This window comes from Lynx rufus, unplaced genomic scaffold, assembly GCF_022079265.1.
Source record: "Lynx rufus isolate CCGP_SWC_20201006 ecotype Redwood Valley unplaced genomic scaffold, mLynRuf1.p SCAF_2, whole genome shotgun sequence".
Classification (NCBI taxonomy): Eukaryota; Metazoa; Chordata; class Mammalia; order Carnivora; family Felidae; genus Lynx; species Lynx rufus.
The window spans coordinates 188,590,059-188,611,735 of record NW_025814834.1 but is presented as its reverse complement, the minus strand read 5'-3'; the positions used below and the strand labels follow the sequence as shown (position 1 = coordinate 188,611,735).

At 52.0% G+C, this 21,677-nt stretch overlaps 2 protein-coding genes across 8 annotated transcripts; one reads left to right on the top strand and one right to left on the bottom strand.

Moving 5' to 3' along the window:
• Positions 1-152: 152 nt before the first annotated feature.
• Positions 153-4,756, top strand: CDC20 (cell division cycle 20). Of its 2 annotated transcripts, none has more exons than XM_047082819.1 (11): positions 153-786; positions 959-1,147; positions 1,260-1,408; positions 1,506-1,602; positions 1,804-1,932; positions 2,032-2,228; positions 2,342-2,436; positions 2,585-2,813; positions 2,964-3,089; positions 4,018-4,135; positions 4,498-4,756. In XM_047082819.1, the coding sequence occupies exons 1-11, from the start codon at positions 657-659 to the stop codon at positions 4,674-4,676; spliced, it is 1,638 nt and encodes a 545-aa protein (XP_046938775.1). In that variant the 5' UTR covers positions 153-656; the 3' UTR covers positions 4,677-4,756. The 2 variants fall into 2 exon arrangements, with proteins under 2 accessions (XP_046938775.1, XP_046938776.1); XM_047082820.1 differs by having other exon boundaries at positions 696-786; positions 918-1,147.
• Positions 4,757-4,887: 131 nt separating this feature from the next.
• ELOVL1 (ELOVL fatty acid elongase 1) lies at positions 4,888-21,068 on the bottom strand. Of its 6 annotated transcripts, XM_047082823.1 has the most exons (10): positions 18,725-21,068; positions 12,324-12,458; positions 12,093-12,149; positions 7,029-7,088; positions 6,657-6,847; positions 6,402-6,482; positions 6,201-6,257; positions 6,007-6,112; positions 5,781-5,917; positions 4,888-5,623 (listed from the first exon to the last, which is right to left on the bottom strand). In XM_047082823.1, exons 2-10 carry the CDS (start codon positions 12,331-12,333, stop codon positions 5,402-5,404), a joined length of 921 nt encoding a protein of 306 aa, XP_046938779.1. In that variant the 5' UTR covers positions 12,334-12,458; positions 18,725-21,068; the 3' UTR covers positions 4,888-5,401. The 6 variants fall into 6 exon arrangements, with proteins under 6 accessions (XP_046938779.1, XP_046938780.1, XP_046938783.1 ...); XM_047082824.1 differs by lacking the exon at positions 12,324-12,458; XM_047082827.1 differs by lacking the exons at positions 12,093-12,149; positions 12,324-12,458; positions 18,725-21,068 and adding exons at positions 8,312-8,375; positions 9,616-11,634.
• Between the last annotated feature and the right edge of the window lie 609 nt (positions 21,069-21,677).

The following is a 21,677-nucleotide window of genomic DNA, read 5'->3' as shown; positions in this document are numbered from 1 at the left end:
TAAAACAACAACAACACAGTTTTTTAAAACTAACACACGTGGGGCGCCTGGGTGGCTCAGTCGGTTGAGAGACTGGCTCAGGTCAAGATCCCAGGGTCTACGGATAGAGCCCCACATCCGGTTCCCTCAGAGAAACCCTGTTTAGGATTCTCTCTCTCCCTCTCCCTCTGCCCCTCCGCCCCCTCTCAAAAAACAAAAACAAACAAACAAACAAACAAAAACCCCACACAGGTTACGTCCTTCCTGGCAGTGTTCCTACAGGCACCAAACTAACTAGGTCTGACCTTCTTTCTGCTCCTAAGCTTCTCAACTCGTTCCCCACCCCTACCCACCTGCCTCCTTTCCCTTCTCTGAAGGGCTCAAGTGCTTTAGGTCACTTCTGCACTTCTGCATCATAAATACGATCCACATGGACGCTTTAACTATGAAGGGCCGAAGAGGGCAAGCTGAAGAATGAATGGAAGCGACTCCGGAATGCAGTGGCAGCTCAGGCCCCGCCCCCAGGCGCGCCCCTCCCCGCCCCTCTCTCTTTCCGACACCAGTTCTCTGTAGACAGGCCTCAACTCTCTCACTCTTCAAATCACGCTCCACGACTGGATTCTCGTGAGACCTGTGACTTGCACCGGAAGACCCGCCTCCTGTCCCGTGAAAGGCCAATGGGTGAAGGCGACGGTTGCGACGGTTGGGTTTTGAAGGAGCCAATGAGTGCTCAGAGCGGAGAGTTTAAGAAGCGGAGGCCGGCACTGCAGAGACCGGTCTGGGATCGGAATCTAGTCGGAGCTGGAGGTAAGGGCCGTGTGGGTCGAGCTGGGGTGGGTATGCAGCCCGTGCTCCGGAGACCCGGACGGGCTGGGGCCGGCTTGGTTTTGAGTGTGTGGCCGGCGGTCCCAGGCAGAGCACGGTCGCCTCTTCCTCAGGGCTCCACGGGCATCCACTCCAAGGACCCCTCCTCCTGCAGACGCTCCCATGGCGCAGTTCGTGTTCGAGAGTGACCTGCACTCGTTGCTGCAGCTGGATGCACCCATCCCCAATGCACCCCCTGCGCGCTGGCAGCGCAAAGCTAAGGAAGCTGCGGGACCGGCCCCCTCACCCATGCGGGCCGCCAACCGATCCCATAGCGCAGGCAGGACCCCAAGCCGAACACCCGGTCAGTGGGGTGCGGCGGGACACGGGGAGGAAGAGGGAACGGCTGAGAGCGGCCTTCAGGCCTCCTCCCTCAGGAGCCTGCTCAGACTCTGGCTTCCCTCTCCCCGGCCCAGGCAAATCTAGCTCCAAGGCACAGACCACTCCCAGCAAACCTGGTGGTGACCGCTATATCCCCCATCGCAGCGCTTCCCAGATGGAAGTGGCCAGTTTCCTCCTAAGCAAGGAGAACCAGCCTGAAAATAGCCAGACGCCCACCAAGAAGGTATGTGGCCCAGAGGGGCTTAAGGCAAGAGTGTACTTTGTGTACTCTGCGTGCTTTGGATCATGCCATCCTGCCTCACCACCACCCTTTGTGCCAGGAACATCAGAAAGCCTGGGCTTTGAATCTGAACGGCTTTGATGTGGAGGAAGCCAAGATCCTTCGGCTCAGTGGAAAACCACAAAATGCCCCAGAGGGTAAGACCTGAAGTTCTTCCTTCTTGGAGGGAGGTGTTGGCCCATTCCCAGGGTTGAGGGGAGATGCCTGTCTGCTCTTCCCACCTAAGACTGAAGGGAGGGGAGGTGCGTCTCTGGCCTTCCTCACCAGGAGCAGGGGAGGAGTCAGTTTTCCCACTGGAGTCAGTTTTCCCACTGTCAAGACGTATTCGGTTGCCACAGGTTACCAGAACAGACTGAAAGTGCTTTATAGCCAGAAGGCCACGCCTGGCTCCAGCCGGAAGACCTGCCGTTACATTCCTTCCCTACCAGACCGTATCTTGGACGCCCCTGAAATCCGGAATGACTACTGTAAGTGCAGCCTTCCCTTTGCCCATTGGACAGAGGAAGAGGGCCTGGGGACCAGACAAACAAGGAAGCTCATTCTCCTCCCTTTCCCTGCTCTGGCAGACCTGAACCTTGTGGACTGGAGCTCTGGGAATGTACTGGCTGTGGCGTTGGACAACAGTGTGTACTTGTGGAGTGCTAGCTCTGGTGACATCTTGCAGCTGCTGCAAATGGAGCAGCCTGGGGACTATATATCTTCTGTGGCCTGGATAAAAGAGGGCAACTACCTAGCTGTGGGCACCAGCAGTGCCGAGGTGCAGGTGAGACTTATCCCTGTGCTGCAGTTCTGTTGTGCCCAGACAGGGGGCTTGTCCAGCAGGAGGATGTTAATGGCAAGTTGCAATCTCTGATCCTAGCAGCCTTCTCTCTCTAGCTATGGGATGTGCAGCAGCAGAAGCGGCTTCGAAACATGACCAGTCATTCGGCTCGAGTGGGCTCCCTATGCTGGAACAGCTATATCCTGTCCAGGTTAGTGGTTTTAGCTAGTCTGTTGCAAAATCAATGTGCGATTTTTGCCAGCTCTCCCCAGATGTACACCTCTGAATGGAAGCAGCTCAGTCCTGCTGGCAGTGTTTGGCCCTGCCACAGAACCTGATTCCCTTCTTCCCTCCTGCAGTGGCTCACGCTCTGGCCATATCCACCACCATGATGTTCGGGTAGCAGAACACCATGTGGCCACACTGACTGGCCACAGCCAGGAGGTGTGTGGGCTGCGCTGGGCCCCAGATGGACGACATTTGGCCAGTGGTGGCAACGATAACGTGGTCAATGTGTGGCCTAGTGCTCCCGGAGAGGGTGGCTGGGTTCCCCTGCAGACATTCACCCAGCATCAAGGGGCTGTCAAGGTGAGAATGGGGCTAGGTTGGGTCCTCTGCTTACCCTCACCCAGAACCTGGGGACTGTTAAGGGGAGATGGGACAGCAGGGTTAGACGGGATTACCCTGTGACCAGTGTCTAGCTCTAATACCTGCTGACCCCACCTTTATCCTACCTAGGCTGTAGCCTGGTGTCCCTGGCAGTCCAACGTCCTGGCAACTGGAGGGGGTACCAGTGACCGGCACATTCGCATCTGGAACGTCTGCTCTGGGGCCTGTCTGAGTGCTGTGGATGCCCAATCCCAGGTAGTCTTTTACCTGTTCCAGCCCCTCCCTCCCAGAAGGTGTTCTCACTCTGTGTGGTCTTCCGTGGGCAACCGTGTTCCTTCCAGTGGCTTCCTCAACTCTATGCCCGATGGTTTCCAAAATTCTGACTCCACTCTCATTCACGATCTCCAGGCCACACTTCTGTCTGTGGCTTAACTCCAACCTCATGTCCTATAGGTGGCACCGTCCTAATATGCCCTAAATTAAATTTGTCACTTCTTATTTCCCTGAAATGTGTTCCTCCTTCTCTTAATTGTTTAAGAGGGATAGAACTTACTCAGAAATCTGGAGAACTTCCTAGAATCTTTCATTATCTTCACTTAGTCACCAAGACACATCATTTTTGCCTCAGGATATCGTTCACGTGTGTCTCTCCCCTAAGCCTCACTTTTCTTCTCACTGGAGGCCCCCTGCACTGGTCTCGCAGCATTCTTTTCTTATCTCCTGCAGTCTGTCCTCTGCACTGGGTCTGGGTGGTCTGTGACTGCTAAAACCCTGCAGTAGCTCCCTATCACCTACAGCAACTTAATCCACATCCATTGGAATGAAATTTGAAGCCCTTGCTGGTGGGTCTCCCACCCACTCCAGGTTCCTCCTCTTCTACCCTCCTCTCCCCCATGCAGCCTTCATTCTAGACTTTGACTCTGGAGCCAGAGTTCAAATTCTGGCTCTGTCACCTTCTAGACTCGCATGTGATCTTAGGCAACTTGCTGAAGTTCCTTCTGCTTGATTCTTTATCTGTAAAATGGATAACAATTTTTTAACTCTGAAAAAACTTTTGTAAGAACTGTGGTTATTCAAGTCTGAGTCTGTGGCACCTGGCAGGGTGCCTAATGCTCGAATGGAGTTAGTTCTGATTTGAGTAGCATCGGCTCTGTTGAGCCCACATGCCATTCTCTCTCCACAGGTGTGCTCCATCCTCTGGTCTCCCCACTACAAGGAGCTCATCTCGGGCCACGGCTTTGCCCAGAACCAGTTGGTTATTTGGAAATACCCAACCATGGCCAAGGTGGCTGAGCTTAAAGGTAGGTTCCAGATAACAGAAGCCAGACACAAAAGGCCACATATCATATGACTGTTGAAATGTCCAGAAGAGGCAAATGCAAAGAAATAAAAACAGACTGATGGTTGCTAGGGGCTATGGGGAGAAGGTGGTGAGGAGTGATGAAAATGTTCTGAAATTACTGTTGTGATGGTTGCACAACTTTGGAAATACTAAAAGCCAATGAATTGCATACTTTAAAAGGATGAGTTTTATGGTATGTGAATTAAATACCTCAGAGGTGTTAAAAAAAAAAAAAAAGGTAGGTGGCCCTCAATATTGGAGGCTGTAGGTATGTCTACGTTCCTATGCTCTACTCTCACTTTTTTCATCCTCATGCCCAAGGTCACACTGCCCGGGTCCTAAGTCTGACCATGAGCCCAGACGGGGCCACAGTGGCATCGGCAGCAGCAGATGAGACCCTGAGGCTGTGGCGCTGCTTTGAGTTGGACCCTGCACGGCGGCGGGAGCGGGAGAAAGCCAGTGCAGCCAAAAGCAGCCTCATTCACCAAGGCATCCGTTGAGGACCAACTCATCACCTCAGTTTTTTGTTTTTGTTTTTTATTTTTCTAATAAAGTCATGTCTCTCTCTCTTCTCCTTGCATGACCTCTGTCCCAGCCTTCCCAGAGCCTCCTCTCTGCTGTCTGTCATCAGAGAGCCAGAACCATCCCTCCTGTTTGCAGATAATAAGGCTAGCACCTCTTTCATTCACACATGTACACACACAGCCTCGGTGGTTTTCTCTGTCACTTTTAATGGAGACATAAGCGAGGGAGCAGCCTCCACAGGCTGTATTCCCAGGCCCCCCACCCACCCTGACCTTTGGCCAAGAAGCTTCTGCTTCAGCATGGGTAGAGGAGGGATCCTGGGTCCACAGTGACAGATTATTGCTGACCTCTTCAGTGTGAGGAAAAAGGCCACAAGACCCTGGTTGAGGGCCAGTCCTGAGTGCTCCTCTCCCAAGTTTAAGGCAGGGAGGGGGAAATAAGTATCCAGCCCTTTCAAGCCCCCAGCTCCAGAGTGGCAGAGGGCAATGAGGCCACATCCTTGGAGCTGGCCAGGAGAAGTGGGTGAGGAACGGAAGCTGTGGTCCCTGTGTACCAGCTGTGGGGAGGGGAGGACCTGTCCCCTGCTCAGTCCTGACCACACAAGCCCTGGTCACGGGTATAGGTGGGAAGAAAAATGTCAGATGCTGCCCAAGGCACAGTCCTGAGGCACTTAGGTGGGCGCCTAGGTAGGCCATGTTTCTCAGTTGGCCTTGACTTTGGCAGTACCTGGAGCTCCATTTTGCTGAAGTACACGGGGGAGCCGTTTGCCTTTGGTGTAGGAGTGATACCAGAAGTTGGAGAACAGCACGAAGAAGATGGTACCGTACATCCAGATGAGGTGGATGATGACTGGATACTGGTAGTTACAGCTAGGCATGAAGTAGTATTGGGAGATGTGCAGGGAGACCAGGACGAACTGGATCTAGAATGGAGGAAGGCAAGGGTCAGAGGGAACAGTGAGAGGTGGCAGAGAAAGACTGAATGTGGAGTGTGGAGGGATGGGGTCAAAGGTAAGGCAGGTTGGATAAAGGTAGGATCCAGACCAGAAGGTTGGGACAGTTATGGGCCAGGCCCCTCACCAGCTGGATGGCTGTCATGTGCTTTTTCCACCACAGGTAAGGCTGAGCCACAGGGCCAAGGGCAGACAACCCATAGTACAGGTACATGACGACATGCACAGAGGAGTTGATCATGGCGTGGAAAGAGCCCATTCCTCCTGTGAGGGGACAATGAACAAGGTCAGAAGCATTGAGCTGCTGGTCCTCAATGCCTGCCCCTCTTCCCCCGGTGGCCTTCACCACTCACCTGGGGCAATTTTTACCCCCCACCACCAGCTCCAAGGAAGCACTGAGTGGTGGAAGACATGGAGAAAGGTCACCTGTCCGTCTTTTTTCCGGAGGATAAAGATCACCTGAGAAGAGTGCGGAAAGGAAAGGGGTTTCTGAGCCAGGGCCTCTCCTTTCTCCCTACAGGTTCTCACCTCTCCTATAACCACTCACCGTGTCCATCAGTTCGATGAACTTGGAGAAGAGGAAGAGCCAGGCCACTCGAACCATCTGCAAGAAGTCAGGCAGCCTTAGGACACCCATGCTACTCCGAAAACTTCCCTAAATTGGGCCAGGAGCCCAAGTCACACCCAAACTCCTATCCCCAGGTTGCTTATAACCTACCCACCCCACACTACGCCTGTCCCTACTTACCCTTAGTGCCTCCGGGCTGTTGGAATAGTCCACAGGATCGCAGCGCCAGGTGTAGGTACTCAGCCAGCCAGACATCAAGAACTAGGAAGGGGTGTGGATTAGACCACCAGAGTTCCACCCTGCCCAATCCCTCTTGCTATCTAGCTGAAGAAATGGATTTCAGCCTCTCTGGAAAGGAGATGCTATGCTCTGGCCACAAGGCCTGCCCCTTATCCTGCCAGCAGGAATTAAAACCTAGACATGCCAGGGGCCCACCTCATAGACAATGTAGAGGGAGAGCGCCACCAGGGAGAAGTTGTAGACAATCATGAAGCCCCGGAGCTGGAAGGGCTTCCGATTGGCCATGATGCGAGGCCCAAGTGAGAGAACGAAGTACACGTAGGTCAGGAGGATGGAGGTCATTAGCAGGGGGGACCCCATCAGAGGGTAGCCCTGGACCCGAGGATCTGTAGAATAAGGGTCAAGGAGTCAGAAAGGGTCACGGGGTCCCAAAGGGTGCCCACCAGGTGTACAGACATGGGGCCAGGTCACAAAGGGTCAACGGGTTCACAGGGACTCTCCATTAGGAGACAGCCCTAGATCCAGGGATCCCAGGACAGGAGAAAAGAAGGGTAGACGGCATCTTACCTGCATACTTCATCATCTCCTGGTACAAGTTCACAACTGCCTCCATCCTGGCTAAGGATTCTGGGGAGGTATGGAGGGTGGGTGTCAGGGCTGACCGTGCCCCCATCCCACCCTTGACCCACAGACAGGAAGCAGACCAGATGAGACAACTCCCGGAACCTCCCTGCATAAAGGACAGAAGACTGACAGGAAGGAATTGCTGGAGATTGGGGGTAGGAAGCCGTCTGGCCAGGGCACCGCTTCCCCGCACATCCCGCCTGCCTGCTGGGAAGGACAGATCCCGCCCTCTGCTCCACACCTCACTCGCCTCCCCTCACTCTCTGCTCCTCCAGAGATTCTCACCCCCAGACCTCTCCTCCCCTCTTTCTCTGCAGGGGAACTCTCCAAGTCCGGTCTCTTTCCGGAGAGTCTTACCTTTCCTCTCCGGAATGACCGCTTCTCCCTTCCCCACCAGTCTCCCACCTCTCCAGCTCTGGTTCTGTCTTCTCCCCAGGGATCCTCCCCTTCAACCGCTCCGGTCCACCTTCGGGATGCTGGTCTCTCGGGACGCCGGTTCCCTCCTGCCCCTTCCTCCTCTCCTCTGCCCTCCCGGGCTCTCACCTCCAGCGTCTCTCGCAACTCCTGGCTCTCCTCCTCTCCGGCACCCCTTCCAGCCCTTCCACTCCGGAGCCTTTGAGACTCAGGAGCCTTTGAGACTCCAGCCCCGGCTCCACCTGTCTGACTAGATCTGGCAGAGGCCCGCCCTCCGCCCGCCCCCGCTGCACTGCGCATGAGGTGGAGGGTGGGGCCAGGCCACAGGTCAGGGCCCGGAGGAGCAGGACCCACCAGGATTGAGAAAGCCAAGTAAAGCATGGGGCTCGCCACCCACCCACCCACCCACCCTGGACAGCCAGATGACCTAAAGCTCTAGCTTAGTTTTGAGTCAGAAACCTCACGGGACCAGCCCAGGGCTCACCTTGGCCCCAAGAGAACTGCTGAAAACCCACACCCAGCATCTTCTCCTAAACTAGCCAGAAAGTCTCAGTTTGTCCTGCTTCAGAATGGGTGCAATCACCCTTCTCTCCCTGGGAGGGGCAGGGAAGCCAGTGGCATGTGAGGAGGTGGGTGAGTGGGGGAGGTCTCAGGAATCTTCCCCTCCTTTAGGGAGGGTCCTAATGAGCTAGGCCCTCTCCCCCTCAGAGCCTGAAGGAATGTCGGGGGAGGGCGCCCTGGGACACAAAAGCTCCGGCCGGTCCCCAGGAGAGCCTGGGATGCCGGGGCGGTCCCTGAGGGACGAGCCTTACCCTAAAACGGCCAGGGCAGCAGATGCTCTGCGAGCTGCCTGCCCGCCAGTCTGCCAGGTTCCCTCTGTCCAGACAACAACGTGAAAAATACAACAAGTGAAAAATACACCTTCTGACACATCCACTGAGGCTGCACCCGTGCCCCTCCCACACTCACGGGGCACACATCTCACAGATGCTCCCCCAGCCTCCGTGACGACCCCCAGCTGCCCCCACCACCGTCAGGCCCCAAGTCCTCCTGTATGCACAGAGCGCCTCTAGCATGGCTCTCCCCACCACCACCATCGACAGACTGACCACCGCCCGCCCCCCCCTCAGCGCACATATGTACACACGGAGCCCTCACACCTCCTGCTGGTGACAACCACCCTCCTCTGACACACCACCCAAACAAGCCTCCACGGACTTCGACATGCAGTTCCTGATACTCAGACCTGCTCCTCACTCCATTCACGCTGGCAACACACCCAGAACACTCTTCGTTGGTCCTGCATCACCATGTGCAAACGGCCCACACGCAGGTTTACGGGTTTACTCACACGTATGTGAGTCACAGATAAATGTGGTCACAGACATAAACTCGGACACTCCACTTTGAGGTGAATGAACATAAAACCACCCACACCGCACGCAGACACACACCTGCCTTGGGTCATACATACAGGTCTCTTTTCATGGATGACCTTCGTCATTCATTCATTCACAACCAGATTTTGTTGGTCCGCTGCCTCTCCTGTGGTAGGGCCTACCTGGCATAGGCCTGCACTCAGACACACAGTTCCTCCCTGACCCATGTGAGTTTGCCAGCTGGTTATCTCTCCCGCTCTCTCTCAGCCACCACTCAAGTTCACCTCCCACAAACACTCATGCGCCCTGAAGGTCAGGAGTGGCTCTAGGCTCCGGAGAGGACCTCTCCCCAAGCTTGAGAAGCACTGGGTGTGTCTCCGGTAGGGGAACTCGGTTGGGTGCTTCCTTCCTTTAAGATGGATGGAAGGGAAAAGGAGACAGGCAAAGGAAGGGGGAGGGGAAGGGAGAAGAGAGGAGCAGGGAGCCAAGGAGAGGGAGGGTAAGAGGCACAGAGGGACGAGACCCAGAGGTGGTGGAAGAAGGCCTAGGTTTGAGCAAATGGGAGTCGGGATCGGAGGGAGCCTGCCGGCCAGGGCCGGCCCCAGAGAGCTGGGACCTCCCACCCACGGTCCGGGAACAGCCTCGCCCACAGGCTGGGCAGGGCAGGGCAGGGCAGGGCCAGCTAGGCAGGGTGCCCGGGCACGTGGGCAGCCCGCCCGTGGAAGGTCCAGACTCACCAGTGGGGGGCCAGGCGGGCAGGAGTGGAGGGCTTGGAAGGAGCAGGGCCAGAGAGAAGTCCCCAGGGCCAGCCTGCCTGCCACTTCCTCATCTGCTGGGCCGACTTTCTGTCACCAGAGGGGGACAGGGCGGGCCGGGCGGGGGGCGCCTGCTGATTGGCCCCGACTGGGCTCGGCCCGAGGGGCGGGCGCAGGGGCGGGCCGCCAGATTCCGGGGCAGGAAGCACGCCCAGCCCGGACTCCCCACCCCTTCCCTCGGCATCTTGCCGCTCGCCTCCATCAGGTCGCCCTGGGCCGGCCCTGGCCCGCCAGAGGTGCACCTTGCTTCTTCCCGACCCTCAGTCTTATTCTGGGCCCTCTGGTGACTGTCCACCCACGTGACCAACACATCCTCTGTTTGTGGCAGGCCCACCCAGCTTAGGACCCTGAGGAAAGTTCCAGGACTAAGCAGACCTCTCCCCCTGAGCTTTCACTCCAGAGGGTGATGGGAGGGTTGGACCGAGGCAGTGTGTGTTCTATGGGCTGACCTGCGGTGGCAGGGAGGTCTCAGCCAGAGGGAGCAGCTGTGTAAGGAAGCCTTCCCTGGGAGCCCATAAACTTGGATGAACCCTAGCATTAGGGACTGCTAGGAGGATTTGGCTATGGGAGAATACAAATGCCCCGAGGTGGGAACAGTGAATCACTAGCTAAACTGGCCTTGAGGGTAGTGAAAAAGGGGGGGGGGGGGGGGCGAAAGGAAGTGAAGCCAGCTGTGGCTGAAATGCCGTAGGGCCTGAAGGCCAACCAGGGCACTTTGGTTCTATTCTGGAAGTAGAGGAGAAACAGCGAAGCTTTCTGAGGAGGCTGCAATGAGGCTTGTATTATCAGATATTTATTGATATTTATCTCACACCTACCGTGTGTGAGACTGTGGTAAATACCGGGGACACATCAATGAACCAGGCAGATGCTGTCCCTGCATGGGGTTTGGGTTTGCCTCTAGCTGAGTCATTTCACTCTGGCAGCCAGGGTGATGAGGCTATTGAGGCAGCCCAGGTGAGAGAAAACAGCCTGATGTAAGAAGGTTTGGAAACTGATGGGATAGGAGAGGCAGACACTGGAGATGTCCCAAGACAGGTGCACTCTCTATATATACTTAGCTGTCCATCCGCCTTCCTGCACTCTCCCCTCCTAGCTCCACACACTAACCTACTAGACTGAACTGGGATAAGGGCTAAGTTTTAGCAAAATGAAACCTATATCTCTGGCAGCTCCTGGAGCAGTCCTTTGCATATAGTGACCCAATAACTACTTGTCAGATTGGATGGTGTAAATGTGGACAGAAAGGGAATTCAGAAGAAACAATGGTTTGGAAGAAACAGTAGTGCGTAAATGGTGGAACGTATCTGTGCGAAAGTTTAGTCTTAGAGGTAAGAGGTCAGAGCCAAAGAATAGCTATGATCCAGCCCATTAGTAACTGCCCTGGAAAGGAAATAGCAGAAGGACTCAAAAGGCTCAAATTTCTTAGTGTTGTTACATTAAGGCCTCCCTGATCTGGCCCCGTCTCCCACTCTACCTGTGTCCTGTGCATATCCTGTGCTTTACCTTCCCCAAGGATGCCAACATCTGTCACACACGCCCACTGCTCCAGGCCTGGCCCCTGGCTCAATACAAGGTATAAACAGCTCTCCCAAGGTAGTAAATCACTCCACCTCTCGTTGAAAGCCTAATGTGTTCCAGGTATATTCTAGTGGCTTTGGGGTCACACCTGACTCCACAGGCCCAAGTTTAAACCTTCCAGGGAGTACATGCGTAACCTTCTGCGAGTTGCCGAACCTCTATGAAATGGGAGCCACAGTGCCTACCTTGCTATGGCGAAGATTAAAGGAGTGAGGTCACGTTAAGCGCTTAGCACTGTTTCTGTTCTCACTGGTTCATAGATAGGGTGGGGAGCAACTAGCACATCAAGAATACACCAATATAGGGGCACCTGACTGGCTCAGGTTGTTAAGCGTCCAACTCTTGATCCTGGCTCAGGTTATTATCTCACGGTTCATAAGTTTGAGCCCCGTGTCAGGCTCATGCTTGGGATTCTGTCTCTCCTTCTCCTTATCCCTCACCTGCTTGTGCTCTCCCTCTCTCTCAAAATAAATAAATAAACTTAGAAGGAGAAAAGAAGAAGAAGAGGAAGGAGGAGGAGGAGGAGGAGGAGGAGGGGAGCCTGCGTAGCTTAGTCAGTTAAGTGTCAGACTTTGGCTCAGGTCATGATCTCACGGTTTGTGAGTTTGAGCCCCACATTGGGCTCTCTGCTGTCAGCATGGAGCCTGCTTCAGATCCTCTGTCCCCCTCTCTCTCTCTGCACCTCCCCTGCTCACACTCTCTCAAAAATAAAATAACAAAAGCATTAAAAATGAATACGCCAATATTAATAACCAATATGTCAATATCGTATGCATATTCATGAGCATTTGTGTAACCAGTATTTCCTACATGCGTACCGTGTGCACACACCATTCTGAGAGCACTACTGGAGGGGCTTTGGATTCGGCGTCCGTCTAGAGGCGAATTAGAAACAAACAAAGCAGATTATCAGGGATGATGTAACAGTCCCAGAGGTCAAACATAGTAGAGACACTTGTAGAGACTACAACTATCATTTATTCACCCGTGGTACATGTCCACAGCAAGCCCCCAGTCAATGTTGACAGATTAAGTGAATGAACACGCACCAAGGCTCATTTCGCACAGTTCCTGTCCCGGTCCTAGGAGAAAGCATCTTCCAATATCTGAGAGAGATCATCTAGCCCCAAGTCCTACCAAATGGCATCTGCGTGGCCCTGGGTTTCCTGCAAAATATTCGCGGTCTAGAGGAGAAGACAGATGTCTGAGTAACCAATTATAGTGGCATGTGGTGAGTGTTCCCACAGAGATAAACCCAGAGAGTTACGAGAGCACGAGGAGGGGCACCTCACCCCAGGGTGGGGGTGAGTTCTTGAAGGCTTCACAGAAATGGCACCAAAGCTGAGCCTTAAAGGACACGTTCTAAAGCAAGGAAATGCATTGCCGGCAGAGGGAAGCAAGTATGTGAAGGCATAGAAGCAGGAGATGTGGTGGGTTTGGGGAGCTCTAATAGTCTGATGTGGCTCAAGCTCAGAGGACATAGAGGTATGGGCAGGAATTGGTTTATAAAAAGCCCTGTATGCCAGGGTAAGAAGTTTGGATTTGTGTTATTCAGCCCTGGCTGCACACTGTCTATCACCTGGGGAGCTTTTAAAATATCAACGTCTGGCTCTCACCTTCTAATGGCTGTTTTTAATGGGAAGCGGCTTGAGCACGTTTACGTGCTATATGGAGAAAGATCCAGCATCCACATGGAGGGATTAGCCTTTGGCTAAAGGGAACACCTCACAGATGGCCACGTCAGGGGACTCTCAGGGGACTGGGAGAGAAGGAGGCTGTTTGGGGCCTGCAGAGAAGCTGGGTGGAAGGTTACCAGCATGAGGGGCAGGCTGATGAACTGGAGAAACTGAAGGGGTCCGGGAACTCAGTCTTGATAAGGATGAAGGCCAGGTGGTGAGGAAGGGGTGTGGGGGGAAGAATGCCCAGTAGAGCTGTCTAACAACTCCCCCTCCTTCATGCGGCCTTCCTAATTGGAAGTAAGGTGACTTCCCCCAGGGTCCCACCCGACCTCACTCCTCACTCACTGCTCTCTCAGGGGCCCTTCTCCATCCTCATTCCCCAGAAGATAAACCACTGATGTACTTTCTGCAAGGGTTCAATCTGAAACCACCCTCCGTGTGGATGCTAACAACTCAGTTCCCTTGATTATCTGAGGCTTTACATGTTCCAAAAGAAAAATGCAAAGGAAGCGGGGTCAAAGAAGCAGGAACAACAATGAGGAACAAATGGGAAAAGGCGTGCCTGTGCGTGCACGCGTGTGTGTGGCGGGGGGGGGGGGGGGGGGGGGGGGGGGGGGGCGAGCAGGTGGAGCAGTGGAGGGGGGACAGAGCATGGAGACACAGGGAGTCGTGGGTTAAAGACAATAGGAGCTGAGGGTCGGGGCGCCTGGGTGGCTCAGTCGGTTAAGCGTCCGACTTCAGCTCAGGTCACGACCGTTAAGCGTCCGACTTCAGCTCAGGTCACGATCTCGCGGTCCGTGAGTTCGAGCCCCGCGTAGGGCTCTGGGCTGATGGCTCAGAGCCTGGAGCCTGCTTCCGATTCTGTGTCTCCCTCTCTCTCTGCCCCCCCCCCCATTCATGCTCTGTCTCTCTCTGTCCCAAAAATAAATAAAGGTTAAAAAAAATTTTTTTTTAAATAAAAAAATAAATAAATAAATAAAGTAAGGTGAGTGAGCAGGGAGAGAAGACAGAGCAGAGAGAGACCCAGAATTGACAGTAAGATGGTTGTGTGGGATAACTCAGGTGGAGCAGGGTGGAGGAATTGAATGCCTTTGGGGACACGTGGATTGTGAGGGAGGGTTGCACACTGCACAATCTTAAATACAGTTCTGTAAGTTTAGAAGAACAGGTGGGGCTCGAGGCAAAAAAAGAAAAAAAACATCCAAAGATTCTCTGAAATCACACAAAGTGGACTGTGGGAGCTCAGACACTTCCCCCACCCCCTTGTTTTCATTTCCTTTAGGGAATCCCTGCCCTACTCCATTGGCCTGGGAATCGTGGTTCTTCCCACTTCCCCCAATCCAAACTCCTCATGGCACAGAATCCCAGCAAGAATAATCAGAGTTCCTGGGTGAGATGAGCCCCTACTGTTGTCAAGTGGAAAAACACAGAGACAGAGAGCCTCGGACATCGGACATCCATTGGACATCGGACCCTTGAGCCCACCTACAGCCAGTCACCTTTCAACTTCCCATCCACATAACCCAAACACAATTGGGACCCCCTTCCTTTGTTTTTGGTTAGGCTAGTTTAATTTTAATGTGCTGTAACCAAAGCAGTCTAACAGGCCATGATGCAATAAAAATGAAATTCCTCAGGAGAGAGTAAGGGAAGAGAATAGGAGTTTGCATTTGAATGCTGACTCTATACCCAAATGGCCTTTTATGCCCTTTTAAGAAGTTTGGACCTTACCCTGTAGAAAAGCAAGAGCTACTTAAAGTTTTAACTTTAATTTTCAATATGTTCAGTTGCAGGTACGCTTTTGAGGTCTGTGCTATAATCCCATCTTACAGAGGTGGAAACTGAGGTTCTTGGAAGTGAAGTAACTTGCCTAAGGTCACACAACACATGTGTCCAGGTCAGGAGGTGGTAGACGACAGGAGGAGGGGACACTGGAAGGATGAGTTATTCACTACATGAACAAGGGGTCCTGGAGCAGGAAAAAGAGAGGGCAGACAGTCCAAGGAGAGGGTAGGGCATGTGCAAGCTGTGGAGGTATGAGACAGCACCTGACTCCCAGGTCAAGGCCCGGCTGAAGCACTTCCAGCGTATCGGCAAGAACAGTGGAGTTGCCGTGACAAAACAAGGCCTGTGGATCTGGTGGGAGTGTGAAGAGAAGCAAGCAGGAGCTCAGGACTGCGATTCCCCGGGGGGGGGGGGGGGGGGGGGAAGGGGGGGGGAGGGCGGGGGGAAGACAACAGCAGCCCAGGAAGACCTGAGCACAGACCTAGTTAAGCGTGGACAGATGACGAGGGAACTCATCACACCTGCACAGAGACATCTAGGAGAGAAGTAGGGCCCCCGGTAGGGTCAGAATGTAGGCAGACTGTGGACTGAGTCTTCAGCTGGTTTGGACAGGGAAGAGATTCAGTTTAGAAGGGAGGACACAGAACATTTCAGGTGAGGGAGCTTGTCATTTGGTCTCAAATCAAAATCAAAGTATACAATGGGAGAGTATAGGTGTCAAATAAGGGGGAGAAAGAAAATTCACTAAAGTAAATTCAAAAATGACTTATCACACCAGGTAAACCAATGTAAAAATGTTCCAGGGACTGCTCTGCACGAGCTGAGACATGGTGGGAGATCAGATGTGCACAGAGGATCTCTCAGGAGGCGGAGCTCCTGATGGCAGGCATGGTGTGAGCACAGACAAGGTGCAGAGGAGGGAGAAGTTATGTCCTCACCAAAGGGACTCATGAATCACTGGTTCAAGCAGCAATTCTGGACATTAGAGTTCTAGACACTACCCTGAGGATAGTGGATATTTATTGAGCTTCTATTGTCAGGCACCGTTCTGAGCACTTTGTACGTATTCATCTATTTAAACTTCACAGCAACTCTACAATATAGCCACTAATATTATCATCCCCAGGAATAAGGAAGTTGAGGCAGAGAGAGGTAAATTAACTTGTCCAAATTCAAACAGCTAGTAAGTGGCACAGCTAGGATTAGAATCCAGGCAGTCTAAACCTGTTCTTTTTTTTTTTTTTTAATGTTTATTTATCTATTTTGAGAAAGAGAGTGCAAGTAGGGGAGGGGCAGACAGAGGGGGAGAGAGAATCCCGAGCCACTTCCATGCCATTGGTGCACGAGTCTGACACAGGCCCAATCCCATGAACGAGATCATGACCTGAGCCAAAATCAAGAGTGAGACACAACCAACTGAGCCACCGAGGCCCCCCTGAACCTGCTCTTTTAACCAAAATGCTACATTATACTCTCTCTCCAAAGTCAACCAAATCATCATACCACTGATAATAGCAGCGGCTACCATTTATAGCGTTTATGATGGGTCAGATGCTATAGTGTGCCAGACACATACATTTCATGCCAAAGCTCACACAGCTAGCTATCAGGTAGAAGAACTGGAATTCAAACGCTGACAGTTCAGTCTGCTTGAACTTGGGGGACAATAAAGAGCATAAAAGAGAAGGTAACTGACCTTACTTAGTTGGCGTGGTGCTGAGTTGTGCACACAGTGGGTTGTCAGGAAGCTTCACAGAGGAATGGCTCACTGGCTGAGTTTTGAAAGATGATTGGGTATTCATCAGACAGAATGATGGGGGCAAAGTGTTACTTGCAGAGGGATCAGTGGGAATAAAGGAATGGAGGCCAGAAAGAGTTTGTCACTTTCAGGAAATCTCCAGCAGTTTGTACGGCTTGGAAATAGGGTGGATGGCAGGACAATATGGAAAATAAGTCAGGAGAAGCAGTCAGGGGGCTAGATCACATAGAATCTTACTTGCCTTTCCAGGAAATGTGAGCTGCTTTTTCAAACCTTTCCAATGAAGTAAATGTAATGACAGAAAGAAAGAAAGAAAGAATCCTAGGAAATCTGGTAGCTTACTCTGAATCCCTTCAGAGTAGGACTTCCTTGAAGTATATTTTCTCTTCATAATGCATACATGATAGTTTTGTGTTGTCTGTTTAAATTACTCCTAGGAAAAGGAGTGTACCAGGATGATTTGATCCTGGTACTTTGTGCCTTGGCCACACTGCCCCACCAACCTGCCAGCTATGTGGACTCCAGCTTAAGAAACACAAGGAGGGAACTATCAAAAGAATTTTCATCAGGGGCGCCTGGGTGGCTCAGTCGGTTGAGTGTCCAACTTCAGCTTAGGTCATGATCTCACAACTCGTGAGTTCGAGCCCCACGTCAGGCTCTGGTGCTGACAGCTCAGAGCCTGGAGCCTGCTTTCAGATTCTGTGTCTCCCTCTATCTCTGCTCCTAACCCACTCGCATTCTGTCTCTGTCTCTCTCAAAAATAAATAAACATTTAAAAAAAATTAAAAAAAAAGAATTTTCATCAAAGGGAGCAATGTGATCCGATCCACAGTTTACCCGGGAGCCAACGCAACCAGGCATATGCGTTGGAGTGGGAGACAGGGAGTCTGAAAAACTCTTTTGGGGAAAGAGGCCTAAGTTGCAGGGCGGGATGAACAGATATTGGGGAGCCAGAATGGACAGAATTTGGTAACTGACTGGGTCACGGGGGGACCAGGGACAACACAGAGAATGAAAGGTTTAGGATGGCTTCCACAGACTTGACTTAGGTCACACCCAGGAAATGAAAAAAAACCCAAAACAAAACAGGTTCAGAGGGAAGGATGGCTGGACTTAAACGTGTGGTATCTGAGGTACCTATGGATCCTGGGGCAGAGAGCTCTGAGCTGAAAATAAAACTTAATTTGAGTTACATACAGAAAACGTAGTGGTCACAGAGACAGCAGGCAGAAGGACAGAAGGCCAAAAGCTGCAGAGAAGGAATGGTTAGTGAGGTAGGCGCCAAGTGGGGAGAAAGATGAAAAGGTAATGGTCAGCACTGTCAAACACCATGGAGATGACGTAAGATGAGCATTGAAAATAATTCTGGATTTAGCCATGAGGTCAACAGTGATGTCTGAAGAGGAGTTCCAGAGGAGTGGTAGAAGGAATGGGAGGGGTGGAGGAAGAGGCAGTGATTGGAGCCCTGTATATCAAGAGCCTGGCTGTGAGTCAGTGAGTAGACAGGTGAGGTCAAGGAGTAACATGGAAAAGACACAGGACACTAATGGGGGCCATGAAAATGGGAGCAGCCCAAAGAAAGTAGTAAAAAACAAACAAACAAAAAACACAGGTAGCGCACGTGCAGGGGTGTGGGCAAGAGAAGACCTCAGACAGGAGATTCAGGTGAGAACAAGGTAAGGTGGTAGAGCGGCAGAGGGCAGGCAGGGAGGGGAGCAGCCCAGACTCTGATCAGGTTCTGATTCAGTAGAACAGGCTATGATCCCATGGAAAATGTCAGTCACTGCTTTCACTGGAAGAGTCTCTCTGGTACACAGATTTTGCCCAGGGGATAGAGAGGGATGCTGGACAGTGGGAAGGTAAATTCTGACATACATCCATGTGTCTCTGGGGTAACTTACCACCTCTTTGATGAATTTTCACTAGAGAACCAGTGCAAGCTAGAAAACAATTGAGGGAAGTGGTCTAGAGGGAGGTTGGTAATGTTAACTTGCAGGTGATGGAGAGGGAGCTTCAGGAATAGTTTGTAGGGGGTTGAAGGATTCAGGGGCTGAGCTAGGAAAATTTCAGTTTATCTTATATAACATAGTCAGGCAATGTGGAAAACAATCAAAATGCATGGGGACAGGACAGGTAGGCTTGGGAATCATGGCCAGAGACTTTAAAGCTAGGAAGGATATCTGGGATCAGCCAGGTGAGAAAACGGAGACGCAGGGAAGTCAGGTACCTTGTCCATAATGCACTTGGGGAAGCTGCCATGTCCAAATGGTAGGTGGCACTTGAGAGCTTGTGAACTCATGTAGAGACCATTATAGAGATCCAGCTCTGCCTCAGTGACTCACAGGAGTTCAAGAACAAGAGAGAGAGAAGTTAAAGGGGAAAAGAGAGGCAGAGAAAAAGAATGTCCTGTGGGACACATACACACATTGAAGGGATGGGCGCCATGGCCCCCATCAGATGGGCTGGAGAGGGTACCTTCTGTTTCAACTAGAAAGCCCCACGTGAAGAGCGGCAAATTCTTTCCGAGTGTTCCCCCTGTGTTTGAGGCCATCAAGCCAGAGCGACATCAAGCCTCCATGGGTTGGCATGATGAACTCTCAGGAGTGATCCGAAAAGGGACCGCAGTCTCTGGCCCATTGTTAAACTTCAATAGGCTATCCTCCCAAATTTGGAACAGATGGAAGAAAATGTACATCCCTTAATCATTTCTCTGGATAGTAATCAGGATTTGACCCAGGGTGGGCGTTTGGAAGGATTCAGCCTCCGTCCTGCCCGGTGCTGGGATCAGCTCACACGGCTCCTGTGTCCACAGGGCACAGAGAATACATTGTCCCTAAGGGGGATTATTCTGTACAAGAAGCTCAGACAAAGGGAGAGGTTGTTCCCAGCTGCCTGGGGGAGGTGAGAATGGAGTGGGAAAAGGGCCCAGCCTTGCACTAGGGCATTCCTGCAGAGTTCAGCTTCGTGCCTGACAGCGGCACAGGAGGTATGTAATACAGCCCTTCCAGTTCAGTCCTAAAGCCAGAATCTCTTACAGAGCTGGAAGGAGCTGTTTCACAAGAAGGTACAAGGTCAGGTAAAGTTGGCTAGGTAGGGCAGCAATAGACATCGTAAGAGAAAGAGAATAGGGTGACTGGAGCAATGAGTAAACAGGAGGATCCACAATGACAGAATGCCAGCCACAGGGCAAACCTGGAGAGGAAGCAGTCCTAGACAATGGTTGTCATGTCAGCGTGGATTAAGTAAGCTTCTGCCTTAAGCAGGGTGAACTCTGTGCTGCAGTAAGATCTCATGGTTTCACAGTTGCTTCTTTCTCCATCCTAGGCATAAACCTGGGGTACAATGACCTAATCTCGTTCTCCAGGGGCCCCAAGAGTAGGAGAAAACAGTCCCCAGGCAAAACAGAGCAGCCAGAAACAGGAACACCATCAAAGTGGAGCAAGAGAGCCATCTTTTACGAATCCTACATCTGAACAAGTAAGCAGGTCCTGTCCTCTTCTTCAAAGGGAATTCCATATATATCCCCTCCTGAGGGAATGAGTGTGTGAGCGGAGGGAGATACCATCCACTGAGGCGCTTACTGGGCTGTCCGAATCCTGAAGCTGGCGATGCTACGTAGGTGTGTGTACTCCAGAGGATCTGGGAGTGGGAGGGAGTTGCAAATGAGAACATGTGCTTCCAGAGTACAGAATATAGAGATGTGAGTGCCTTAGGAGTAAAGAATGTGTGCTTCAGGTCACCAGATGTAGGTGAGGTCCTGCATGTGTTCCCGTTGGGGCAGGAGGATATTTCCACTCTGGGAGGACAAAGAACCCATTTCAAATGTTGAAAATGAAGGTGGGATTACCTGGGACAACAAAGAAACTTTGGGTTGGTACCTCTCAACAGGAGGGAATCTTCTGGTGGAATTAAGGACAGCAGTCACCAAAAGATGATCCAGGGCTTGTGGAGAAGTACAACTTGAACTCCACTCAACATGATAGTTAGCTCTGAGACTTCCAGCAGGAAGGGAAAAGGTAAGATCAGGAACACCCGAGCGGGCTGACAGAGCAATAAGGCAGTACTGTTGAAATGGAGGAAAGGTCCGGCATTGCCTTAGAGCTGGTAACAGGACTCCCAGAGCTATTGTGTGCTACGATTAGTGCGCTTTATGGGTACCATTTCTTGTCTTGATGGTACAGGAATGGATGTGACATCAGGGACCACTTTTCCAGTACTTTGCTGCCACAGCCTGGCAGAACTCTGCCCGGCACCAAACAAATGCCAGAGTACTGGTGTGCGACAGAAGAGAACAGAAAAAAGGCAGCTGGAAGGTATGAACAGGCTCTCCTCAAACCTCTTGGGACTTTTAGATCAAAGATAATCTGAGCTAAGGAAACGTTTGAGAGAGAACAAATTAGAATTGCCTTGCATCAACTTTGAAAGTCTCGGACATACAGTCTCTGACCTCGCTATAGCTCTCTTAAAAATCGCTATTGGCTAACACTGACACAATGGCCATCAACTTAAATAACTTTATTCAGGGGCACCTGGGTTGCTTAGTTGGTTAAGTGGCCGACTTCAGCTCAGGTCATGATCTCAGTTCGTGGGTTCGAGCCCTGCATTGGGCTCTGTGCTGACAGCTCAGAGCCTGGAGCCTGCTTTGAATTCTGTGTCTCCCTCTCTCTCTGCCCCTCCCCTGCTCACATTCTGTCTCTCAAATATGAAGAACATTAAAAAAGAAAATTTTAATAATTTTATTCAGAGAAACCCTTTGGTGTTCTGCTGACTCAACACCTGCCCCTGCCTGCAAAGGAGCCCCCTTAGGCTACAGACCTGACTCACTCTGCTCTTCAGCGTTATAAAAGCAGGCGAAGGTACTGGTGGCTGTTCCCACCCACCAGCAGTCTGGCTCAGGTTTGATCACAGTTTCAGTGGACTGGAGGAAAGCCATCCTGGCTGGAGTCCAGGAATTAGGTACTATGATGAGGATAACTAACCCCTGATGAACCATGGTGTGAAGTGTAATTCCCCCCCCCCCAAAGTAAGAAAATCTTTCATGTGTACGGAGTGGGGTAAAGGACAGGGGACTTTGTAACTAGCTCCCAGGGAACAGCTGAACTGGCTTCTTAGAGGAGAGGAGGAGAGCAGGCCCAAGCTTCACCAGAGCTGCAGCTGGACCGTCAGACCCAGTTCAGAAG